At 38.1% G+C, this 27910-nt stretch overlaps 1 protein-coding gene across 2 annotated transcripts in view; it reads right to left on the bottom strand.

Annotated features, from left to right (window-relative positions):
• Positions 1-27910, bottom strand: part of LOC145768407 (2-oxoadipate dehydrogenase complex component E1-like) — a 61573-nt gene that overhangs the window by 28681 nt on the left and 4982 nt on the right. For both annotated transcript variants that reach the window (XM_082579892.1, XM_082579891.1), the window contains exons 2-4: positions 11824-12002; positions 11136-11330; positions 3557-3715 (exon numbers count right to left, since the gene is read on the bottom strand). In XM_082579892.1, the coding sequence (XP_082436018.1) occupies positions 3557-3715; positions 11136-11330; positions 11824-12002 (533 nt within the window). The remainder of the gene's footprint in view (positions 1-3556; positions 3716-11135; positions 11331-11823; positions 12003-27910) is intronic.

Genomic DNA, 27910 nt, shown 5'->3' on the forward strand with positions numbered 1-27910 from the left:
CAAAGGGTGTCTGACGGTGGGCACAAAGGGTGTCTGACGGTGGGCACAAAGGTTGTCTGACGGTGGGTACTAAGGCGATGTGAAATTTGAATGGACAAAATCGAATTATCACACAGGGTGACTACTGTTGTGTAGAGTATTTTTGTGAAGTTTTATGCAATAAAATCCAGTATCCGTAAACATGTAAGCGTTTTAAGGTTAGTATTTTCTAATTCTTGCAAGGTGATTCCACAAAAAATACTATCACAACGCATCAATCCACGTGATCCAGATAGCGCGCTCTGAATGGCTAGTTAGGGAAAACGCGTTGTGTGCCGCACACACGCGTGCGCAAGCGATTGCTGTCTGCTGCTGAGAGATTTATACCTTGAGATGCTGAATTTCTGATTATTATTGAAGATAAGGCTGCAAAATTCAGATAAGAAGTTGTGGTCAGCCGAAATGTTTGCTATGATTTTATGCTTGGTTGTTAAATAATCATTCAGGCTTCGGTTCAAAGTTAGTTTAGGCTAGGTTTTCCAAATTGTGTAAAGTAGGCCTAAGAGGCAGTGTGTGTAATTATCAGGTCTTCTGGAATAAGAACTGCTTATTCAGGTGAAGTTGCTGTTTGTGGTTCTGTATTTTTTATATGTAGCTTTGAGAATGACACTAATAAAGTTCATAGTATTACGGAAGGCTCAGACAACTAAGTTTTCAGCACTTAAATTCTTAGTTCTGTGTACCGTACTGTAAGTGGGCTATGTTTTTTTTCTTCAAAAAATGCATTAATCTCTTCACATATTATCTTTAGTTCATAAAGCTGACCTTGTTGTGGGTAGCATTGTTAACTGTTAAATCATGCCTAAAAGTTCTAAAAAGAGAGTAAGAAGCATGGAAAGCTCTTCTGTCATTGGACCCTCCAAGGAGCTTCCCACTGCTGATTTACCAACACTACGATATGTTCTTGCATTCTGTACTTTGTTGAAGGTGATACTCAAGTACTTTATTACTGCAAGTTTTTCTCTGACTGGTTTTAATTAAGCTTGGTAGTGACATAAAACATAGACCAACTCGTATATCTTCGTATGGATGAAGGGTAGTTGTTAAAAATACTAACATATAGCTTGCATGAATGAACAGTACACGTAGGCTACAATAACCAACTAGAAGACACCTTAATGTGTTTTCAAAACCTTAATGTGTTGAAATAATTAATTGCACGTTTACAGAGACAGAGAGCACTCATAAGGAATTAATTTTTCAGGAAGCTGGAGAAAAGCTAACTATTCTCTTTTCAAATGAAGATCGCATTCCTAAAACAATTGAGGTTTCTCCTCTCCCAACGTTATCGTAGAGTAGAAGCACCGTTATACCAAATTGGGCCTCTTGACAAAAGGACAACGAAAACGCTTCAAAAGAGAGTTAACAAAAAGGTAAGTTCTTACATACAGTATCTTTTCAAACTTTTTTGTCTAGTAATTTTCTATGAAATGGAAGGCTTTTATAAGTATATTCTTTGATAACAGGGTCATGCATAGACATGTCCCATGTTGTGTACTGGGGTTGGTCTGTTGTTATATTTGTTGAATGGAGCCATATGAGAAGGAGAATGGGTTACTGCCAATTCTACAACCCCACTTCACCATTGCAGATGTAGTTCAACCAACTCTAGATAGTAGGTGGTTTAAGGATTTTTCGATTTCCTAAAGCATTTCGTCGTGGGAAAGTGATTCAGATGTTCTGATTTCTATGTCTGTAAAGGCAGGCTTGTGCTTTGACTAAAGCTAGTCGTGCTATGGCGAGAAGATTTTTCTTGACTATCACTGATTTTTACTGCCATTTGTCCGAAAGAGTATTAATTGTTATGTTTGGCATATATTGTTTTTCGTTGTGACAGTCAGAAATAAAAACAAACTGAACTGATTTACATGGATTATTTTGTGTTCTTTACATTTATCAATCACACAAAAAACTTGTTTTTCAAGAACCTCAAACAACAGCGAGGAGATGATTTCGCTGCAGCAAAGAAGTCACAAGTGATAGAGGAAGAGAACTGGAAAAAACAGCAGTTTTCTGCAGCAATTGATGAAGAAATTGACTCTCCTTTCGAACCAGCTGCACTTGGTACATCTGAATGTGACAATGCCCCGGTATTCAGTGATGATCCTGCTCTGCGATCTTTTTCTGTGAACATGTTAGAAAATATTCGCAAAAGCAGTACCGTAACTCTTGTGATGTTTCTGTCCGCACTTTTACCCAACCAAAATTAAATTTGGATGCCAGCTCAGTGTTCTCTTTGATTGAGACCATGCCACGCTTACTGAGTCTATCCTTACTTCACACTTGACCATGGATGAACTAAAGGGTTTGATAAACACAAAGTTTGAATACCCTCATTTTCCTGCCCATACTCAGGCTGTGCAGCGTCTCATTTGGGAAGTCACTAACGACTGTGGAAGTATTGCTGGCCATCAACGACGGGATGGTTTCATTCGGGCGAGAATTGCTTCGCGTAGGGTCTTGCCGAAAGCAGACACAAAATCTGACTTTCTTTCATTGGCTGCAGTATAATATTTTGATATTCACCACTGTTTCTTGTTCATTGTCTTTATTCTTCATTCGTTTGTGCACGTTTTACAAGCACATATAAAGTTGGTTGGTTGATGTGTAAGCTACCATTGGAGAGTTGCAGTTACTATATCTGTCAAAAAACAAATGTAAATCGGCGAAAACAATCGAATATTAATGCAGTGCGTTGTGTGATTATGTAATACTTATTACTACAACAAAACCAAAGTGTCATCTTATGCACAGTGCATTCCTACTCTTGCCATGGAAGTGAAAAAGGCTTTAATATCATCAGTTTTTGCTGACCAAGCAAAAATAGGGTTGCCAGGTGATTGTTTAATATCTTACCGTACACCGCCAGCCTTTACCTAAAAGGGCAACTAGCAGTCGCATCATATGTAATTGTTGTTGTGGTTGTTAAAGTTGGAAATTTTTACAATTTAAAAAAGATAAACAAAGTTTTTTCTTCAAAAAAATTGTACCTGGCAACTCTGTGCTGGCAACAAATGCCAAGGACAAAATCGACTACATGTTTAAGGTTACTAAATATTTTTGCGTGAAATTTTACAGAAATACTCTACATAGCAATAGTCACCATGTGTGATAATTCGATTTTTGATTTTTTTAAATTGTTTGATTTTCACATCGCCTTAGTGGGTACAAAGGTTGTCTGAAGGTGGGCACAAAGGTTGTCTGAAGGTGGGCACAAAGGGTATCTGAAGGTGGGCACAAAGGTTGTCTGATAGTGGGCACAAAGGTTGCCTGAAGGTGGACACAAAGGTAGTTGCCTGAAGGTGGCACAAAGGTAGTTGCCTGAAGGTGGGCACAAAGGTTGCCTGAAGGTGATACAAAGGTTAGTTGCCGTGCATTCAAATTTTTATTTAATTCTTCAACCACCGAGCATTCGCACTTCGTAGTCATGGCTGAACGTGGAGCATTTTATCAAGCAAAGTATTAATGTTGAACTTTATTCACAAGACTCCCAACTATGTCTCAAGCAGCTAATCACCTCCAAAAATGAAGAATTCTGAAGAAGGTTGACATGCACACTTGACCCATCGACGTTAAGGTCTGTTGAAACCCCAAGATGGGAAAGTACATCACCCGTAGCCACCGAATGCGCCTCGGGTGGAAATTCACTTAGACCTTTTATCTTTCGTAGCATTGTCTGAAGAAAATCGATTTTGTCAAAGAAGTTCACCAAAAAGTTTAAGCATCTATAATGAAATAATTGAAGCAGTGAATATAAGACTGAATAGAAATGGCAGGAAGATGATGACACGCATGAACTCATAGAACTCTATCCAATCCCACCCACAATGGTTCGCACGAGCTACAAAATCAGAAAGTTGGGTCATTCCATGCCAAGCGTCCTAGACCTATCAGTTTGACCCTCTTCAATTTTGCTCAAACTTGGTCAAAATGTTGTTTGGCATGATATAGTCATGCATTACAAATTTTAGCTCAGTATCTATTGTAGTTTTGGAAATATGATGCTTTAAAGTTTTAGGTACCCTCTAAACTTTTCCGCATTCGATTTTTTAGACCATTTTCAATTAACCATATTTTTTTGTCCGAAGATGATAGAAAGTTTATTTTTGGTAAAATGATTCACTTTTAGCTATATTACATGATTGCATTGTCAAAATGCAATTAATTTGCAGCATAAAGGAGTGATCAAGCCTCAAAGTAGCTCTTTTCTTAACCAATAACAAATTTTGTCCCATATTTGGAAGTCTGTAACTTTTTTATGAAAAGTAGGATGGTTATTATATTAATCATGTATGCTCTTTCCCTACCAGGCAACAACTTCACCAAGTTTGATAAGTAACATTATATTTATTCGAAAGTTACAATGCATCAAAATATGCACCCCGAGCAAAAAGCCAACATAATGTCATCTTGTGGTATAAAAATACCCCCGTAAAAAAGTGTTGACAAAATAATCTTTTTAACCATTTGATAAACATTACCTAAGGAACTTGTGTACAAAGTTTTGACTTTGTCACTCGACCATTTAAGCGGTTAAAGTGAAGGAGCAAAAAATAACTGTAGGGACAAAACTACTGCTCTGAGCCATTTGGAACTGTTTTTATTGAATTCAGTGCCCCTGAAAACCCCCAAATAGCAATTTTCCCCACTCCTCTACCATCTATATAAGAAATATACTTAAAAATCACTCATGCGTAACCAGGATTTGCACCTCGTGTGGCGAAATTGCAAGCCTCAATATCGCGAGAACCGAAGGTCATAGAACGCTAATTTTTTTTTTAAAGAGTTGTCTCAATGAGCTCTATCTGAACACAATATATCATAAAATTCTGGAACCATGGGTGTACTAATATTTTTTTCCCTAAATTAAGCATGGAATGACTCCTCTGCAAAGAAGCCAATTTTTTATTATGGGGAGTTAAAATTGGCCCCCAACTTACCTCTTAATAGTTGAGTGACAAAGTTAAAACTTTGTACACAAGTTCTTTAGGTAATGTTCTTTAACAGGTTAAAAATATTATTTTGTAAACACTTTTTTACGGGGGCATTTTTATACCACAAGATGGCGTTATTTTGGCTTTTTTGCTTGGGGTGCATATTTTGATGCATTGTAACTTTCTAATAAATATAATGTTACTTATCAAACTTGGTGAAGTTGTTGCCTGGTAGTGAAAGAGCATACACGATAAATATAATAACCATCCTACTTTTCATAAAAGAGTTACAGACTTCCAAATATGGCACAAAATTTGTTTTTGGTGAAGAAAAGAGCTACTTTGAGGCTTGATTACTCCACTATGCTGCAAATTAATTGCATTTTGACAAGGCAATCATGTAATATAGCTAAAAGTGAACCATTTTACCAAAAATAAACTTTATACAAGCTTCGGAGTACATAATATGGTTAATTGAAAATAGTCCAAAAAACCGAATGCGGAAAAGTTTAAGGGGTACCTAAAACTTTAAAGCATCATATTTCTTAAACTACAACAGATATTGAGCTAAAATTTGTAATGTATGACTATATCATGCCAAATAACATTGTGACCAAGTTTGAACAAAATCGAAGAGGGTCAAACTGGGATCTTTATGATTTTTAGAAGGTTTGGCATGGAATGACCCAGTCATCAGACGAAACAACAGAAATAATATATACAGAACAAAAGGTAAAATTAACTTTAAAAAAAATCTCAGTGCAACTAGGTTTACCAGTACATAAGAATGTGTATTTAGTTCTTGAATTCCACAATGTGCAGCAGAATAAACACAAGTAGTCTGTCACCGAAACCGATCAATCAATGCATCTGGTGCTTTGCACATAAGGAATGAGGCCAATAACCATTAGGATTAGGGTGACCCGAAAAAACCGACCTTCTCTAAATGTGCAGTCAGTGGTTCCAAATTTGTATTTGGGTGAAAAAATGACTCTGTAAAATTGTTTTTGAAATCCGACATCGTTTGACGCCCTAGAAGTGACGTCATATTTTTCAAAATTTAGGGAAAGCCAAGATTAGCTAAAAATTGCGTTTCTTGAAAAGTACTGAACATAGAGACCTGTTTGATGGCTCATTTGAATCAGAAGATACGATTTCCTATACGACTTTAATACATTTTAGAGGTCTAAATGCTCTCATTTACGTGTTTTTGTCAAATAACTATTTCTCATCAATTTCTTGGGACTGGTACTGCCATTTTTCCATTAACTAACCAAAATCAAAGTGTAGCGGTTAAATGATTTGATTTGACACATTTACGAATAAGTTTACGTTGCTGTCCAAGTCATCAAGTTTCAACAAAGAGTAGCCAAAGCTAAAAATTGATTTTATGATAGCCCTGCGGCCTGCACTGAAAGGTTAATAGCAGCAATTGATTGCTCAAGATCAGGAATAAGATAAATCTTCACTAAACATTCACATTGTCAGTCCAAATTTATGGTGTAAATTGGGATAAAATCTGAAAACTACAGTATTGATAAAATCTGTGTTAAAAAATAAAATATTAATTGCTCTTGCTTTTCCGTACGAGTAAATCATAACCCTTTCCTTATCCTCCTCAATCCCAGTCTTTATTCCAGTTTACAAAATAGATTATGTAGTTTGATTTTGGAGCAAAACAATCAAAAGTTAAAGTTACGCAGAAACGTTTTACTACAAGCAGCATCACGGTTTTGAATGGCATTTTCAGCATGCTTTTTTAGTTTGTCACAAGCGACAAGGCCCTTTCAGCAGCATCATTGATACAAGGTATCTTTTTGATTAGCTTTTTCGTGGTTTTGTATCAGGATTTTGAGCCCATTCTTTGGGATGATTCTGAAGGAAGCGTGATGTACTTGGGATTAATTCTGCTATTGCATATGAATTTTGACCAATCAAATGTTTAATATGTGTTGTGTGCCTAATTTCTGGCATTTTGATCAACCCTTTGCCAACAGTGCCTTCTTTTTGCTTCACTTTGTGATCTTTCAGCTTCCTCCATATCGTACCGTAACCTTTTCTGATATGGATACCTGGTTGCTAAAAAGTGAAAACATTACATTTCTTTCAAGGAGATACTACATGTGCTTTTGTGATTTTTTCTGTGCTGATACAGCAAAATCATAATACAGGGTAGGGTATGATTTGATAGTGCGTTGGTCAGAGCTTTTGATCATGCTCAAGTCCTCCCAGAAGTGAAGGTCATTAACTGGGGCACTTGCGATTTGAGATGCTGTGCACCAGTGTTTCACATAAAATAGTGCAAGAAATGATGCCAAGGATAACATTTCTGTCAAAAAATTTTCACTTGCAAACCCAGTTGCCAGGAGTTACTGGTTAAAAGAGCCATCTTAAAAGTGTAAAGCACCTTGGCCATCCACCTTGCATGATGAACAGCTCCGGCGCTTTGAATGAAAATGGCTTTTTGAAAATGACTGTAACAATGGTTATTGGAAAAATATCTGAAAAAGGACTGAAATTACAAGAATTTAAGGAAAAAACAGTTTTTAACAAAAACACATTATCAAGGACAGCATTTAGACCTCTACAATGTTTTAAAGTCGTATAGGAAATCGTATCTTCTGATTCAAATGAGCCTTCAAACAGGTCTCTATGTTCAGTAGGCTACTTTTCGAGAAACGTAATTTTTAGCTAATTTTGTCTTTTGCTAAAATTTTGAAAAATATGACTTCACTTCTAGGGCTTCAAACAATGTCGGATTTCAAAAACAATTTTACAGAGTCATTTTTTCACCCAAATGCCAATTTGGAACCACTGACAGCACATTCAGAGAAGGTCGTTTTTTTTGGGACACCCCAATAACTATCCTCCACCAGCTAGAAGAGGAAAGGACTGATGGATGATAACACATGGATGCCGTGAAAAGTATCTTGAAAATTGGTGTGGAAATTCTCAGTCCAACTAAAGATTCTCACAATTAATCAACTAACTCAATATCAATGAATTGGAGGATAATATCAAATTTGGACACAAGTAAAATGACGGCAATGCTTAATGTCCCACATACAGCAACAGTTTGATCGCCAATCAATGTGGAACCTGAAAACGTAGTGTGGTTGAGTAAAAACTTCTTTTAAAACCATGCTCTGTGTCCGAATCACAAAATATGAATTCATCCAAGAGGTGAACCAGAAGCTTGAAACTAATGTTGTACAGTAGCAGAAGCAGAAGAACTTAACGGTCGTTTGGTCGATCACATCAAATGCAGATGATAAATCAATTGCGACGCATTAACTTCTCCGGGAAGTGAAAATTTTCCACTTCTGGGAGAATGGCCCAAAGAGTAGATTAGATACCACATCTTCAGCGGCCATACCATCCTTTGCTCCACAAATAAAGAAAGTCCACGTATGATTAGTAATAGGGGGGTATGTTAAAATTAAAAAAATCTCAGTACCCCCCAAAATTGTGCCACTGGGTGTAAAAAAATATATTATGAAAAATTTTTTGGGTTGCCCCTCCGGGAACTCCCCGCTACCGGGGGGTCTAACGAGCGATTTCCAAAATGCATGGGATTTGACACCTAACTTTTGAACCGTGGTCATAGAAAGCTCGGACTAGTCTCAAAAGTTTCGTCTTGAAAAGTTAAGATAGGAATGTGACAGTTTCAGAAGTGTCAGGTGTATATACTTTGGTCCGTACAAACCAAGTTTGGCCCAAAATGACCCATTTAGCCTACCGCGATGGTACAAAATCGAAAATTTGGCAATAATTGGCCTTAATGAGTTGGCAATGGGCCTAAAATTTTTGATTAATAAGCTATGATAGGGTTGTAATATTTTTTCATGAGTCACATATGCCCGACTTGACTTCAGGCACATCATTTCCTGCAAACATCAGAGTGTGTTACTTCTTTTTCGTCAATTGATATGTTCAAATCGACATTGCCTAAACCAACAATTCTCAGCTCGATCAATGTTTGCTTGCAAGAACACTGTATAACGAAGTTAAGAGCTTGCTTGCTCTATTCCTTCAATCTTTTGCAAAAGGCTTGGCAACTCAAAAAGAGTCTCTGTTTGGTTTTGGTCCTGCTGCAAATGAGGACACAGGATCACTGTTGAAAATGTGATGATGCCCTACAGAAACTGGATGATCTGCCAGTTCACAACCTGGGTGAAGAAAGTAGTGTCGGATTATCGAACTACAAGATAAATATTTATGGTGAAAGAAATCTTGATACAGTCTCCAGAAGCGTAGTTCTCAATAAAAGCATGGATTTACTTGAAAATATTCAGAAGATTGACAAAAAGAAATGGGAAAAACCAGTACAGAAATAAGACAGCAAAAAAATTAGACTGCAATGGAATGAAATGATGAAAGCCTATGAAGAAAAAGGTTACTCTAAAAAAGAAGCTCTTAATATCAGAGCAGAGCAAAGTAAACTTGCTGATTTAGATTTCCTGAAAGCGCAAAATCCACCAGGGCCTTTTACCGCTTCTGAGGAAGTGAGTGCTTACCTTCAAAATGATGCTGTAACAGATCACATAAAGAACAAAAGACTTTGCACTGAGGTTCGCTATGCAAAGAAGACATGCCTCTCCCTAAAATCAAGTGCTTTAATATTCCGACTGAAGCGAGACTATAAAAATTCCAGATTTGAAGACTATGCCAACAACCTTATCAGCTAGTAAGATAATTCACGTTCATGTGCAACTATAATAATGTCAGACCTCCAAAGTGTGCTTTCTGCTATGTATTTGCTTACAGAGGCAAATTCAAGCTCCACATCAAATGACCAGGAATCTGATTTTGCAGCACCAGCCTATCAAGTTGGTGAGTTCGTAGCTGCCATCTGGATTGAAGGAAGCTATTAACACTGGTACTTTGCCAACATTGTTGAATTTGTGAATGATGATGCCTTACTACTTACATACTTCAAGAAGGTTGGCAACAGTAGAGATGGAGAAATATGGAATGGATTTCCATGAAAATCCTGAACTTCTTGTTACTGTGTCATATGTCAGATCTGCCCGAATCAAATGCTGTGTTTCAAATGAAACAGTTCAACTATTGAATGAAGCTCTTAATGAAAAGATAAAAAACACTAATTTGATATCTAGAACTACACAATACTTCCATAACATTGGACCTTTGAAACATAACTATTATTATTATATACTTATTTGCGTCAGACAAAGCTGTCCATATCCAAAACAAAACAACGAAATAATACACAAACTGCAAATGCACAAACAAACTATCATTAAATATTACATAGCATCCTGTTCTTGTTATTTTATCAGTATTATATACATTACAGTATATCAGTATATAATACTGAATATATATAATATGTCGCATTGGTAACTGACACGTACATATTATATTTATATTCCAAAAGAGCAAACATGGGCAAGAAAATTGAAAATGCTTTATAATGACTGGCTGTATGCCTATATTACAATCTTTACGACGTTACCCAAAATGTCTCTGATTTTAAACGAAATGACGTCATATAATCAATCAATTTTCTACAACTAGACATGCATATAATTTATTTAAAAGTACTAATTCGAATCATAACGTTTTAAACAAAATATTACCCCGGTTTCAAACTTATTGAGGTAAAATTTTAAATTTCATACAATTATTGTGATAGGCCAAATAGGCCGTTTTGGGCCAAAATGGGCCTGTCCATACACCTGACACTTCTGAAACAGTTACTTTCCTATCTTAACTTTTCAAAACGAAACTTTTGAGACTGGTCCCAGCCTTCTATGACAACCGGTTCAAATTTTAGGTATCAAATCACATGTATTTTGACAATCGCTCATAAAACTCCCCGGTAGCAGGGAGTTCTCGAAGGGGCAATCCAAAACTTTTTTCCTAATATGTTTTTTTACTCCCAGTGGCATAATTTTGGGGGGTACTCAGAGTTTGTACTCAAAATTCGTCTTTTAACATACCTCCTTATTAGTAATGAGATAAAAGATTGACTGGTCTTTTAAAATCTCCAGTGCAGTCCAGTAAACATTGCTACCATGAGATGATGGTCGGAGAATAGAACGCATTAATAAAACAGAACAACTAAGATCAAATGAAGATTTGACATAAACATAAAAAACAATTTTGTAAACATCAAAGCCGTCTACTCTTGCTCACTTCAACTGGGTACTTGAGCAACCCGATCAGAAGATTGTTCCGGCCTCGATGAGGCATACCGATGAAGACTTGTTGGACTCCTGAGGAAGATAAACTGTGGATGCAGCGCTCCGTGAAGGCCAACATGCTCTCCGCACCCTCACAACTGTAACGCTTCAATGTCGGAAACTTTGTTGCAAGAAAATTATCGAAAGTCTGTTGGAAAGGAAATACCTGTATTTTTGAACTTTGTTCTTTTAGGGTAGCCTAGCCAACCTATGTTCTTAACATGCAGACGCCATAACTGCACGCACACATACAATACATAGTAAATTAAGTCTAATCAGCCATTGCTATGAATATACTAAAACTCTAAACTAAGTTTTCCCACATTTCAATACTTTTTCGTTTTGCCACAGAGGTATAATGTTTGCACATTTGTCTTCAAAAGGCGTTTAGATAGTTTTCCATACATCAAAAAAGTGCAGATATTATAAATAGTCATGGAAAGATGCACATTGCACATGGGTCGCAAAGTATTGATTTTTATTCGATCTGTGGTGTAGAGTTTAACTTTCTTTTCTTCCAAACTTTAAACTAATTACGTACAGATGAGCTTTCCGATCTGCAACAAGGCAAAATATGTTGGCTAAAATTTGAAAAGCAGAAAAGGCATATATTTGTCAGAATGACTTTCCAATGCGTTCACCTGAGATTCAAGAAGAATTTTGCAAATTTTCTTCCTCTCTTTATCATCAATAGACTGCAGGAGAACATTGGCAAAACAATTGTGAAGCCATGACCGTTCTTCAGCCTTTTCAACAACCAATGTTTCAATGGACAACTGGCCACAATAGATCTTCTGTAAATCGCTCACATTGCCACTACCTGCAAAATTAATGAACAGTAACATCGGTAGATGCTGCAGTTTAACAGCTGTTAAAAAAAGTTGTTTAAAAAAAGGCAGAGATTCAATCGAAAGCAAACCCGTTGAATCAAAAAATCAATAACTAGTGAACTTTTTAAGTAATGGTAAAACAGTTTTGGGAGAATATATTTAAAGTTTGAATATTTAAATTTTGTCAACGTAGTAAGAACTACGGACAATCAACCGTCGTGGAGACTCACGGTAGCCGACACCTTATTCAGGCATGGCCGATGATGATAATGATAAAAGTTGGGATAAAACATTTAAAATACAGAATTCGAATCTATTGGAATTCGAAACCACTTGAAGCTTTTAGGAACACGTCTCACTCACTATGGTTTGTTATGCCTGATATATTGTGGACTATGCTCAACAAATGTGTGGTACCAGCACACACACGCTGATTGCATTGCCAATTTGAGGTGTTCCCGCATGAAATTCTGTTAACCTTACTTCATACTCAAACATAACCATCTATGGTTGTATAGAACACACGGCTAAAAGATATCAGTTAAAGAATATCATTTAAAGGAATAAATCGAGTAATTGTAATATTAACAGGGATTTTGCTTTTTGTTTGCATAGACTCTTTCATTTATTTAACCCATAACGACCTTACTGCACAGGCCATGCCAATGAGAAAACTTCAAATTTGACTGGAAGCTCATCTTCTATGCTTCCTAGTGGTCACAATCTCTGAAATGCATATTCTACGACAGTGGTTTTCAACATGGGGGTTGCATACCGTTTTTCAGGACGCCGCGAGACGACTGAAAATCCAGTGCCTATCTTTTTCAATTATTTTCTGTTTTGAGAAAAGAGTAACTTTCCTCGACCTGGAGTTTCCCTACTATTTAAGCCTTAAGGTATTAAAAACGCTTCAACAGTAGGAAAGCACTCGATATTTTTCACCTAGTATGTATCATACCGGAATGGCCCGTTTCGGCGAGTCCGATTCGGCGAGTCCGATTCGACTAGTCCGATTCGGCGAGTTCCCTATTCGGCGAGAGCCTTTTTCGGCGAGTGTCCTATTCGGCGAGTTTTTGAAATTTTTAAAAGGAAATTATCGGGTACCTTAGCCTAATTACAATTGCCGTTTATACATCCTTTTAACGTCGCTAAACGTTGAAATCGTGCAGAAAGGAATAAAAAGAAAATGTTTGAACTATTAAATTAAAATTCGTCATGTCAGTTCAGTTGTTTTTATTTTTGACCATCATATCAAAAACAATACACGTCAACATAGCAAAAATAGAAGCGACAAAACGCGAGCGTTAAAACGTGCTTGAATTCGTCATGTCAGTTCAGTTATTTTTATTTTTGACCATCATATCAAAAACAATACACGTCAACATAGCAGAGGTAGAAGCGACAAAACGCGAACGTTAAAACGTGCTTGAATTCGTCATGTCAGTTCAGTTATTTTTATTTTTGACCATCATATCAAAAACAATACACATCAACATAGCAGAGGTAGAAGCGACAAAACGCGAACGTTAAAACGTGCTTGAATTCGTCATGTCAGTTCAGTTGTTTTTATTTCTGATCATATCAAAAACAATTCACGTCAACATAGCAAAGGTGTAGAAACAGGTAGAAGCGACAAAACGCGAACGTTAAAACGTGCTTGAGACCGAAGTAAGTTACTGAGTTGAAAGAAATTTGGCAAGGTTGCATCACCTTCAGAAAAATTTAAGATATGAAGGAAAAATAAAACAAAGAAAATGTTACAAAAAAAATAATGTTTATGTCTATAAGTTAGTACTTTTGAGTTTTGAATAGTTAAAATCATAGGCGCCTAACTATTTTTTTGGCCGTGGGGGCGAAAGCGTGTTTTATCAGCAGCAAGGTAATTTCGGCGAAATGTCACGCAGATGGATGACGTAATTATGTCGTCACACTAGGATTGCTTTTTGCCACACTCGGAGTTATCGCTACGTTCGACCGTTAATTATTATAAACAAAGCTCGACCAAAACACATGCTATGCGTCTGCGTTGGCTAGCGGTTGATGGACTGCGACTCTTTAAGCTAAGCACAACATAAAGTTTAGCAACGAACTAGATTTATTAGCATGAAACAAGAGACGAAAAGGTTTACTAAAAGGTATACTGTAAATGGAATGAAAATACTAACTTGATCATATGCTTGAAAATATACCTGTTGAAAGCAAAATCATTCATGTTTACATCAATTCAACAGCACGTCACCTTTAATAAATTTAAAAGTTGCTGACATCCGTAAACAGCCCTTGAAAAATAGTTACGGAGAGACGTTTGATTAAGTTTTCGACTTGACATTGCTCCCTTTTCACTACAATATCGCAACTCATGGCTGACCAGCTTTCAAGTTTCAATTCGCTGTAATACGCCCGTTTTCGCGTTGCAGATGACACAAAAGATGCGCATATTCCCCACCTTTGATCGGGTTTCTATGGCAACGGACGTGTGTGCGCCATGCAGTTTGCGCGAGTTCGTTGTTGCGTTGATTATGCCGCTTGTGCGACTGTGGGCAGTGCGGTTTATACCAGCCCTTGTTACGTTGGTTAGTGGTAACCTCGGGCCGAGACTTCAAGTTCATTTTCACAGCAACCGATTCACTGCCGCGACAATTCTCTGCAGAGGTTTCGAAAGCGACAGCGAGGCTGTTTGCAAGCGCATTAAGTTAAACGCACGCTGCGTCAACGTAGCAAATTATGTTGTTTTTGGGTGCATTCAACATCTGATGACATTGAATCGACGCAAAATGGTAGATTTTTGCTATGTCACAGGCAGCAAAATCAGTCATTTTTACATTGATTCAACGTCTGCAGACGTTAAATCAACGTAAAAATGACAAATTTTTTTGTCTGGGGTGGAATTGTAGCATCGCTACTCGTTCTAGTGATTATTTACTGCGAAGCTGTTGCGGTTTGCATTTAAAAATGTTTTTCTGCTGCCGATCGCTAGTTCATCTATTGTTTTATGTATCAATGCCGCATAAAAAGTTGCTCCCACATGGAAATATGCGTGGGGGCCTGGCCCCCACGGCTTAGGCGCCTATGGTTAAAATGATTAGTTTGGATCAACAAATGTGTGACCTACACTCCTACAGCTTAGATTGAAAGGAAATTATCGGGTAGGCTACCGTAGCCTAGTTATCCCGACCAGCAAAAATTTGTTCCAAGAACCCAGTTAGCCCAACAGTTCATTTTTACATTGTAGTAACAGAATGAAAAGGCTAACCAAATGTGTGGCCTATCGTTTTAACGTCGCTAAACGTTGAAATCGTATAGAAAAGGGTGCTTTTGCTGACTAGGATATAGTCCAGTCAAATTAGGTTTTGACCCAGAAAAAAATAGTACAAAGCTGAAATTTTGCCACAAGCATCAGTGCATGGTCTGAGACAAAATATCAAAAATCCGCAAAAATCCACCTTGGGCAAAACAAATTATGGCAATTTCAAAAAAACAAGGAAATTTATAAAAAAAATTATCAAAAATGACCGAATGGCAACATAGGCATGTGACATATCCACTATTTTTTACTGCTAATCCTGTTTCATTGATTCTAGGTTTCTCTTTCAATAAGATTGTTTTGAGTAAGAGTAAGTTGAGTAATATTCTATTTGAGGTTTGATCTGTTAAATGTATACTGGAACTGCCAAGATTACGTCGCTAGAAGCTACAGGATCATCGTCTTGTCTTAGAATCACTGCAGTTACTGCTTCACTTGTCGCAACAAGGTACATCTTTAGACCAAAGCCACTTCACCTACAGTATAAAAAATTATTGTAAAGCACACGTCTTGAAGTTGTGCTTGTGCTTTTAAACAAGTTAAAACTTGTAAGTAGGCCTATGCGTAATTTATAGAGAGTGCTCAAAAAATGTTATTATATAGGCCTAACTATAGCCTACACTACTTGAAATCTTTTCTTTTTTGCAGGCTGTGATATGGCAGGCGCAATAAAGCAGAATGAGAAATGCATCATCTGTTTTCAAGGATTTGAGGAAGAGTGCCAAGAATATGGAAAACGGCAGCAAGTTGGAGATAAGGGTAAAAGGACCATGTTACATTTCGCTCATCTCCGCTGTGACGACAGAATGGTCGAAGAATTAGAGATAGAAACCGGTGTTCTTGTGCATGATAAATGCCGTCGAAACTACACTGACAGGAAAAGGATTAGAAGAATGACTGCATCTGATGAAGGAGGAACTTCCAAGAAATGGAGACGATCGCATACGTCTGGTTTTGATTGGAAGCGTGATTGCTTCTTCTGTGGAAAAAGTGCTAACTACGATCGGAAGCATCCAGATCGTAACACTCAAGTTCATGAGGTAACAACTATTCCTTTTCGAAAGAGAATCCTTGAAGCATGTGAAAAGCGATCTGACCCATGGGCAGCAGAAGTTCAAATTCGCCTACATGATTGTTTAGATTTGGTTGCAGTAGAAGCCATTTACCATAATAATTGTCAGTTGAAGTTTTCTTGTGGAAAATCACCAGATGCAGCTTTTCAGTCACCTTCAGGTCGTCCAACTGATGTTGTAATGGTTGAGCACTTCAACGCTTTGTGTAACTGGCTTGAAAATTATGGGGATTCAGAACTATACACATTGGCAGAATTACGTGACAAAATGATTGAACTGGCGGGAAGCTCCAATGTGTATTCGGTTAAAAGACTCAAACAAAAATTTGAAGTACACTTCGGTAATCACATTTATTTTGCTGAGCTGGATGGAAAGGAAAATGTTGTTTGTTTTCGCAACATGGCCAATTACATCTTGCACCGTTCCTGGTATTCCGAGCAAAAGGAGAATATTGAAGATGATGCAAGAAGAATTGTTAAAGCAGCTGCCAAATTAATTCGAGCACAACTTCAGAATACCACATATTATGCAGACATGTATCCAAGTGATGATGACATTCAGAACACTGAAAAGGGCTTGAAGCTACTTCCACCTCTGCTATTACTTACGCTGCAGGCCCTGGTTCCTAATGTCAAACAACAGATCAGTATAGGTCAGTGTATCATAAAAGCTGCAAAACCACGGTCATTTTTACCTCCTGTACTGTTTGGACTTGGTGTGGAGGCGGATCATATGTTTGGCTCCAGGTGGCTCATTGACGAACTCTTCAGACTGGGATTCTCCATATCGTACAGTGAAGTTAACCGTTTCAAGCAAGCAGTTGTTCAAAGTGAGAACATTGAACAGCTATTACCTGAGGCATTTCCAGGAAGCTTCTCTCAGTGGGTGGCAGATAATGTTGACCATAATCTTGCTACGATTGATGGCTGCGGTTCCTTCCATGGAATGGGAGTCATGGTCATTTCAACTCCCACAAAAAATAGCACCGGCAGTGTGACCAGCCAAAAACCCATTAAAAGGTTAACGACTGTCGGATCTAAGGATCTTACTGTAAATAAAGGAATTCCTATTAAATTTTACCAAGCCGGCTTGAAACCTGCTCTTTCCAGTTGTGTCATAAAACCAGCAGTGGAGCTTCAGATACCGTATACACTGACAGGGAAAGTGATCTCTGAAGATATTTGGCACTCCATTGCTGTGTTCAATGATTTGTCCCCAAGAAGACCATGTTGGTCTGGATTCATGCAGAGTTTGTCAGCTGGGAGTGACTTTTATAAATCTGAACCACTCTTCCTACCTCTCATTGACCTTAAGTCAACCGATGAAACGTGTATATATTCCACATTATCATTTGTCGAGGATCAAGCAAAGAAGTTGAATATAATAACACCATGTATCACGTTTGACCAACCATTGTGGGTAAAGGCAGTTGAAATTATCCTTTCGAAAAAAATGAATATTGTTTGCCGTCTTGGAGGTTTCCACACAGTAATGAGTTTTTTGGGTAGCGTTGGCAAAATGATGTCTGGATCAGGTTTGTCTGAACTTTTGGAAACATGCTACGGCACTAATTCAGTCATTCAAATGATGAGTGGAAGAGCAGTTGCAAGAGCTCTTCGAGGGTACATACTTGTTGAATCTGCTTTAATGACTCAACTTCTACAAGCGATTGTTCCACAAAGCGTCAAAGATAGGCCTACTGATAGTAATTTACAAACGGCATATTTATATGAAGACCCCGCTGCTCGGTGTTTGAAACAAGAAAATACTTCTCAATTTTTGAAATATGAGGACATTGAAATCATACACGAATGTTTGCAAAAACTTATGGAGGGTACGATCAGCATTGATGACGCTATTATGTGCACGTCATTCGACCGCTTGCAAAATGGAATTGAACTTTACAAGCAATATTTGTCAAATGTTTCGCGCACAGCTAAACTGTGGTTGCAATATTTGCAGTACATTTCCGTTTTGAAATTGTTTATTAGAGCAGAAAGAACTGGCGACTGGAACATGCACCTTGTAGCTACTACACAAATGATAAATCTGTTTGCAGCGACAGGCCACAGCAATTATGCCAAATCTAGTCGACTGTATCTACAACTAATGCACGATCTTCCTAAAAGTCATCCATGGCTGTACAATCAATTCATAGCTCATGGACATCATACTGTTAGAAGGTCTGACAAATTTTGGTGTGGCATCTCCACAGACCTTGCGATAGAACAGATCTTGATGAGAACCCTAAAAAGCCGAGGTGGACTGACACGGGGACGTGGATTTACAGAAGCGGTTAGGATTTTATGGATCTATAGTATGCACCGGTGTGCTGGAATCCATCATTCCATGAGTGATTTCACTGAACTGCACGTGGCCACCAGTGAACAACACGCCGAAATGGGAGTCAGCAGAATTAAACGTGATTCTGAAGACATTAGCAAAATGATCACGTGGTTACAGAATCACAACCCATTCGATGCCACTGACCCGGCTCTACGATCCTTGTCATCTGCACAAGCATCAGATGAGAAAGACGGCATTAATTGCGACATTGTGGAAGACGTTGGAATCATGATGCAGAAGAAAATGGACAACAAGTCTTACACGGAAATGTCCTTTAAGCGAGCTGACCAAGTAAGGACTCTGGAGAATCTTCGAAAAGGAACAAAAATTGCAGATGACACCATACACATAGATCCGATGCTGCTGTTTTCCAGATTGTTGATTCAAGTTGAAAGGAGTGACAATATTAAGTCCCTTTTTGCTTATGAGTTAGCTCCTATACCAACTTCTCTGTTCAAGGATGACCTGATGAGAAAAGGAAAGAAATCATCACTTGCCTCCGTTCTAAAAGAGGGTGTGCCACCAGTGGAGCTTTCCGAGTTAACAGATGCCAAATTTGTTATAGATGGAGGCGCATTATTGCATCGTGTCTATTGGAAAGCAGCTTCTTCATACAAGGAAGTTGTAAGTCAGTATGTGGGATATATGAAAAATAATTATGGAGGTGGTTCTACTGTTGTCTTTGATGGATACGCAGCTTCAACGAAGGATCACGAGCACAGCCGTAGAGAAGGTGGACGAACAGCTGCTTACACAAAGATTGCAGAACATCTCATCGTTCCAGATAACCAGCAGGCTTTTCTAAAAAATGACTCAAACAAGACTCAGTTCATAGCAATGTTGATGAAAGGTCTGGAACAAGATGGTCATGATGTGTACCAAAGTGATAATGATGCAGACACCATGATAGCGAAACAAGCATTAACACTCTCTACTGCCGGACATAACACAGTGGTTGTTTCAGATGATACTGACATTCTTGTATTGCTCATTCACCACTGGGATGTGCAGGATATACTACATGATATATATTTTTTCTCACACGCAACAAAAAAGTCGAAGGTTGGTTTACAGATGTTCCGAATTCGTGACATTGCGGAAAGCATAGGTCAACAAATAGTAAAAAACATCTTATTTCTGCATGCATGGAGTGGTTGTGACACCACCTCGGCTACATTTGGACATGGCAAAGTGGCACTCCTGAAACATGTAAAAAGTAAAGAGGAGATCAGATCAATAAGCCAGCTTTTCTATTCAACAAACGCTAACGTAGAAGAAATTTCAACTGCAGGTCAGAAGTTGTTTGTCTTAATGTATGGTGGTAAGGACGAGAAACTCTGTGAGCTACGATACAATCGCTACATGTCTGCAGTCGCATCTTCAACTGTTGGTGTTCGTCCAGAGAAGTTACCGCCAACAGAATGTGCTGCCAAGTATCATGCACAGCGGGTGCATCTACATGTCTTGCAATGGAGGCATCCTATCCCTGCTACGGTCATCAATCCTGAAAACTGGGGGTGGAAGATTGTATGTGGAAAATACTTTCCTATCATGACGGACATGGAACCACAGCACCTCCAGAGTTGTTGAACATTATTAGGTGTAAATGCAAGAAAGGGTGCAATGCAGCATGTTCCTGCAAGAGGAATGGACTGAAGTGTGTTTCAGCCTGTACCTTTTGCACAGGAATGTGTAAAAATGTTGAGCCTCTTTCACTTGAATCAGAAGAATGCGAAAACACTACTACTCCTGTTGAAATACACAGAAATATATTTGATATCTTTAATGTGTAAGACGAAAATATTTGCTGGCCTATTAGTTTAATGCAGGGGTCACCAAACTACGGCCCGCGGGCCCGAACCGGCCTGCGAACTGATTTCATCTGGCCCGCCACGTGCTGCGGAAACAACAGCTGCACTACAACTGTTAAGGTAAAAAGTTACCAAATTTTTTGTAAAGGACTGACGTTGCTGTTTATCATTAGGCCACCACAAATGGGGACAGCCTAGGCCAAATTTGGAAAGATGTAATGTTTTTTCAAGAGCACGATGCCCTGTAGTGTATCGCAGCAGGGGATAACTTTTCCAGCAACCTTTCGATTTTCATCACAACTTTGCTATTCCACCGCTGACTTTGTTATTTATTGTGCTCAAGTCAATAGAGATTCTAAATAGTTGTATATCTTTTCGCAATTTGCATCCGGCCCGCAGTTGTTAATCTCGCAACAATCCGGCCCTCAGAGAAAAAAGTTTGGTAACCCCTGGTTTAATGTATAGGCTTTTTATGTTGAAAGAACCATAACTCGTTGAAATAACTTCATTTTGACCTAAATTTATCCTTATTGTATTTGCCTCATCATTAGCTTCAATTTCATATATCACTTGCCTATATTGTCATTCAGTCATTTTTGATAATTTTTTTTATAAATTTCGATTTTTCAAAAATCCCATAACTTTTTTTGCCCAAGGTGGATTTTTGCGGATTTTTGATATTTTGTTTCAGACCATGCACTGATGCTTGTGGCAAAATTTTAGCTTTGTACTATTTTTTTCCGGGTTTGCCAGTTTTTTTGGTTAATTTGACTGGACTAATACGTTGAAACTGAGAAACATTCACAGAAGCCCTACGATACGTTGCATTTTTAAGATAATGTATTCAGACGTTGAATCAATGTACAAATGAAATGTTATGCTAAATGGGTTCTTGGAACAAATCGTAGGGCTTCTGTGAATGTTTCTCAGTTTCAAAGTACCTAGTCAGCAAAAGCTCCCTTTTCTACACGATTTCAACGTTTAGCGACGTTAACACGATAGGCCACACATTTGTTTAGCCTTTTCATTCTGTTACTACAATGTAAAAATGAACTGTGTTCTTGGAACAAATTTTTGCTAGTCGGGATAACTAGGCTACGGTACCCGATAATTTCCTTTTAATCCAAGCTGTAGGCCACACATTTGTTGGTCCAAACTAATCATTTTAACTATTCAAAAGTACTAACTTATAGACATAAACATAATCTATTTTATTTTTTTTTTTGTAACATTTTCTTTGTTTTATTTTCCCTTCATATCTTAAATTTTTCTGAAAGTGTTGCAGGGTTCGATCTTAGCGGTAGTCCGCTAGCCAATGGCTAGTGAAAATTTGCGCGGACTAGTAGAAATGTTGCAGTACTAGTCCGATTGGCTAGTGAAAATATTTGCTGGTGAAAAGTTTTGATTTACAAAATGGCGATTGGCGACGTCACTGAGGTCACTCTCACTCTGAAATACTGCAGAAATTTGCTTGCCAGAGGCGAAATTGCACGAACAAGGCTGCAAAGTAGGTCAACTGAGCACGTGACTACTTTTTTCTCGCATTGAGCACGCCAGCCTCCAGGTCGGCGGTCGCCACACTACAACTGATACTTCCTACAGCTGTTTACAATATTCTGGTTAAACTTTAAAGAGTTTACTAATTCTGTGTTACATAACACTATGCTGTATTTTCCAACCAGCAAAACTGGTCCTTTTTACATTGATTTATTATCTGCAGACGTTGAAACAATGTTAAAAAGACCAGCTTTGCTGACTGGGAGAGCATTTATGATGAAAGCATTTTTCTGCAAACTGTGGCAATCGGACTTCTTTTCATCTCAACGATATCTGTGATGTCACAACGCCAACTTTGACGTTGATGTTTTTGATTCAAGAGTGCTATTTTTAGCTCCGTGCCAGCTGTGAAGTTTTGAGTATGGAACGTGGCCTACGAAAATAGTGGTATGGTAGAAAACACAGCTCACACTCATTGTTTGTTTTGAAATCGCAAAGTTTTTTTTTCAAGTCTTTTGCGCTGTCTGGTAAAATAATTAATTTGCAATGTTCTTCAACTGAACGAAACTGCACAAATGAAATTATGCACTGCTTTTCACAACAGTAGGCTGTTTTTTTTTCAGCAATTTAAAAAAAAATTCTCCAAAGTTTTCTGGTTTAAACTTTTGGACATGCTTTCCAACACTTCCTTCTCAAGCCGAAATAATTTGTCCGTGTCCATTCCTTGGAAAGCCAGTCGCCTACGGATGACATCAAAAGCATTTAAACTTCTTTATTGGGAAGTGTGATTATTCCTTTTGTGTGCTCTTCTGTTTTAATGAAGCCCAGCTGTGCGAAAATTGTTTTTTTTTGTAGTGCGATGTTTATTAGCTTATGGCGGCCTGGGATTACAGACACTTGTCTTTGTTTTGATCGCATGCGTATGTCTCACCTCTGCTTCATTTCGCCTTTGAACATTGAAGACAATTATGCGAAGCAAAGAAGAGACATTCTCTTTTCGCTAACAGGCACAATTATACGATTAAATGAATGAAGTATGCAAACTAGAAGCAAATCCTGATGATCAAATGCTGATTCAACGTTACTACAAAGTGTCTAACGCTGAGTGTTAGCTAAGTAGTTATCGCTATTGTTAATACGTCATCAGACAAGTGAAAAGTCAGTAAACTGGCCGCACTAGTGAAAAATCGTGCAGGCTAGTGAAAACGGGGAGCAACTAGTCCGGTGGGCTAGTGAAAAAAAAAGTTAAGATCGACCCCTGTGTTGCGACCGTGCCAAATTTCTTTCAACTCAATAACTTACTTCGGTCACAAGCACGTTTTAACGTTCGCGTTTTGTCGCTTCTACCTTTGCTATGTTGACGTGTATTGTTTTTCATATGATGGTCAGAAATAAAAACAACTGAACTGACATGACGAATTTTAATTTAATAGTTGATAATGATGAGTTCAAACATTTTCTTTTTATTCCTTTCTGCACGATTTCAACGTTTAGCGATGTTAAAACGATGTAAAAACGGCAATTATAATTAAGCTACGGTACCCGATAATTTCCTTTCAAAAATTTCAAAAACTCGCCGAATAGGGCACTCGCCGAAAAGGGCTCTCGCCGAATAGGGAACTCGCCGAATCGGACTCGCCGAATAGTAGCAGACCCATCATATACAGTACTTGCACAATGCTTTGTGCAGACTAAAGTTAACCAGCAACCATGCTATGGCAAAAAGCAAGGTTATTTGGAATCCTATGTAAAATATGGATTTGTCAGTTTTCTTTCCAACGGCATTAAAAAACCCAAATGGCCTGTTTCGGTGAGTCCGATTGATCCATCGACGTACAAAACCAGTGTGTGCTTTGTATGAAATTTTTTTATACTGACCGTGACGCCACAGTGTGCGCACCTATTTGAACGGCGCCTAACAGTCTGCACCTAAAAGACGTGAACCCATAAGATGAAAGTTAAAACAAAACCCTGTGACAAAAATCATTGCTGCATATGAATAAAGAAACGTTTGAAACAAGGTATCTAGTTTAGAATGTTAGAATTATTGCAGTCTTCAACACAGGCCTCAATAATACATCGTGCAAGCTTTCAATTCGATTTAAGGCAGACTTGCTTGCGTTTGATGGGTGGCTAAATTGCAAAAGTAAGCTACTTGTCTGAGTTGTAGTTGATAAATACAGTTTGTATATATATTTTACGTTATGTTGTACTACCTGTTTGCCACTGGCAACATACAAAATGTCAACTAGATTAAATTCTAGTAGTTGTGCTGAAACTCAACATGAGACAACCTGGCAGCACGGGTGCAAGTGAATTTTTCCTAATTTTATGAAAGGTAAAACTAAAGTTATAGGTTAAATTATGAAGTATGTATTGTATGAAGTATAAAAACGTAACTCATTTAAATTTTTAGGAAATTCTTTGAAAAAACATAATGTCTGCAAATCTTTAAACTTCTCCGTGTTAGTAGCAGTAGACCAGTTTTAATTGATGTCTTTGTTACTGAGGGTGGCCGGATTTACCTCCAAGTGCCGCAATCGCCTTCACACATACCTCCACATCGATCTGTCTAACGTGTCCTCTCTTGTCAAGCCCACCTTGCTGCTTTCCTCCTCAACTTGCCCTTTCCACGTTTTCTTGGGTCTTCCTTGCTTTCTATGACCTTCCACTTGCAACAGCACTCTTCTCAGAACATCATCTTCATCCCTTCTCAAAACATGCCCATACCACCTCACTCCATTCACTTTCGCCAACTTATCAACATTCTCATTCAACCCAAGCAAGTTCATAAGTTCTTCGGTATTCCTTTGGTTTATCAGCTTCACACCACACATTGCCCTCACCATCGCTCTCTCAGTTCTTAAAATCGCCAATATGTTTTCCTGTGAGCACCAAATCGGAAATCTTCTACCACATAACCAACTCTCGATACTCTCTGAATTTCACCCAATCAAACCTTACTCTTGCAGTCACTGCCGCAGTGCCGTTTCACAACCACCACTGGCATTCAATCCATCTTCAAGATAGCAAAAGGCATTCATTCAACTTCGTCATTCAGCTTTTCAACAGGACCAACCATTCCTTCTTCAATCATCTTGCATTTTTTTCATGCAAAGCCGTATCCGGATCTGCATGTCACTCTCTTCATCTTTGCACATCTTCCATGAGACCATGACCCACTTCTTGCAGTTCGTACACATAACAGAATTTTTCCTTACTCTTTTTCCACATATGCCACAAGGGTCGTTTTCTCTCATTGTGGTTTTCCCTTCCGTTCCACTTATTGCAATCTTTGTCTTTTTGATGTTGACACCCATACCTTTACATTGAAGCCAGGGCTGCAATTTTTTCTTTCTTGTCGAACAACCAAAAATTCTGCGTTTGTTTGTGGAATAGTAATATGACGTCATAAGAGTCAGAGAAGCGTTTGACCGTGAATTACCACACAAGTTGTGTGGATGTACGTCAGAGTCACTTAAGTTTTTAACGCTGAGTCGCTGATTGAGTGCTTGCAAAGGAGTATCCACTATCCAGCGCTAAGTTGTGTACCCACCAGACGTGTATCATATATTAATTGTTTTGCTCCAGGAAGAGAAATGTTGTAAATGCGAAACTGAGTATTGCAAAAGAAAAAAGCCCTTAGGCTATGCCGCTAGCGTAACCTACTGCGAGATTTTTTTCCTTTGGCATCTCTTAAGTCTCGCTTAGTACGTAAATGGTTATACAGGTACCCGGCTCCCGCACGCAAACACAGTTAAATTAGGAGCGAAATATGCAGATTACCAAGCGTTAGAACTTCAATCAAAGAATTTTTCCGCAGTGTTCAAAATGTTCTTCTGGAAGAGAACTCCTTTCCATTAAAATAGCGTTTTTTTTCATCTGTATTTCTGAACATCTGGTCAGAAACTAGGCTGTTTTCTACATGTGAAAAACTTTCGTAACAGGTATCCAACAGAGTCATTTTTAACAGTGTAATATTGTTAATTGGCTCATACAGCGAAATACCAACTGGTATAGACGTTGACAACTAAAAGCAGTCTAGGTTATTTTATCTATAAAAGAAACCCATTGTGGCAAATAGCACGAAACGTGTATGGCAAAATGTTTAACTCTTTACTCTTTCCTCTTTACTTAATCACTCTTTAATTCTGAATATATATATATTTTTGGTGGTAATCACTTCTAGCTAGTTGCGTCTACTTTACAAAAAAATAATTTCAGCTGAAAACTCCAACTACTTTAAACATACCAATGAAAATCGTGATTTAGAGCAAGGATTTCGTGTTTTAGGGAAAAATCTCTAATGCGTAATTGCGCAGTTGGGGAAATTCGTGGATACTACAAATCTTCCAATAGCATGTTTATTTCAATAGCATGTTTATTTTGGAATAAATTTACTCAATAGAAGAGAATTTACAGCAAAGTTAGTGCAGACGGTCAGAAAGTTTTCAATTTATTTTGGGAAAGGATTTTGGGCTAGGTGAAACATTTGCTGAAATCTGAAAAGCGGTTTTGGTCTAATTTTAGTACCGAAATAGGGATAGCAATCTTCTCACCTGTGCCATTTCAGTTTTTGAGTTTAAACAAACATTAGCCTGTTCATTTTGAAATTCGTGTTTCGGGTTATTTCACTAAATATTTGTTGTTAGGGAAATCACTGTATAATATAATATACAGTCGAATCCGCTTAATTCGGACACTGGATAACCCGGACAACCGCTTTATTCGGCTAAAAGGCTCGGGTACGGAACAAAAGTAAAAATTACACGTAAAAAATTCACGTTAATTCGGACAATTCTCCGCTTAATTCGGACACAGGATTTGAAAAATTACTGTACTATTTCAACCCTATATGCAGTCTTCGAAATTAGCCTCGGCAATTGCCGAGGCAGATGCATGAATGGCACATTAGCCTCGGCAATAAAAATGCTGAGGCCACACGAGCGCTTGTAAAGACCACAAGATTACAAAAATAACCGTAATTTTCTTAGACCACACCAGACTAGGAAGTTGATTCAATCTTACTATTGCTTGATGTTTTTATTTGGGTTACTTTCTACTTCGCCGGCGCTTAGACACGTGCCGAGCTGGGACAATTGAATCTTTTATAGAAATATCAACCTATTTGCATTGATTCAATGCCAGTAGACGTCAAATTATTGTAAGCATTTATTCCTTATCGCGCTTCGCCTTCCGTTATCTCGTCCAGCTGTATCAGAAACAATCGCGCCGCTTTCACAACAAACCACACAACATCAACAGACGTCGAATAAATGTAAGTAATAGGTTAACGCTTTAACCTTTAGAGTGAGCTTTGTTAATTGCGTTTGTGATAGATGTCTGGTTGCGTAACAACAACAGGTGCAATTTTATGCGCTGACAATGCTCATGTGAACTATAAAAAAAAGTTTGCAACCTTATAAATACTGGCTTAATTGTTACGCAAAAGTTATTCTTTCATCGAATGCTTGTTCTTTACCAGTGTCATTGCCAATATAAATCATGGCAAAGGAAGATACACTTACAAAGTGGAATTTACCTGCTATACGTTATGAAACAGAGGGGACAGAAGGAAAAGTTAGTGTAGTATTTTACAAAATTTGTAAAGAATTTTATGACGTAAACAAATCGGAATTAGAAAAGCTACGGGCCCAGTTAAAAAAGTAGTACAAAATTGGATAAATGATACTTCGGCAGTAAAGAAAAGTAATGCTTCCGATCATATGACATCACGCGTTCATGAACGGGCAGTTTTGCATCTTCAAGAAACTAGCACCAGCAGCAAAAGTTTGACTCCAGGGGAGACTGCAGCGTGTGCTGTTTCGAGTACCCACAGTAGCATTCTTCACCATATGCGTCGTTTT

Source organism: Aplidium turbinatum, chromosome 4 (genome assembly GCF_918807975.1).
Source record: "Aplidium turbinatum chromosome 4, kaAplTurb1.1, whole genome shotgun sequence".
Lineage (NCBI taxonomy): Eukaryota > Metazoa > Chordata > Ascidiacea > Aplousobranchia > Polyclinidae > Aplidium > Aplidium turbinatum.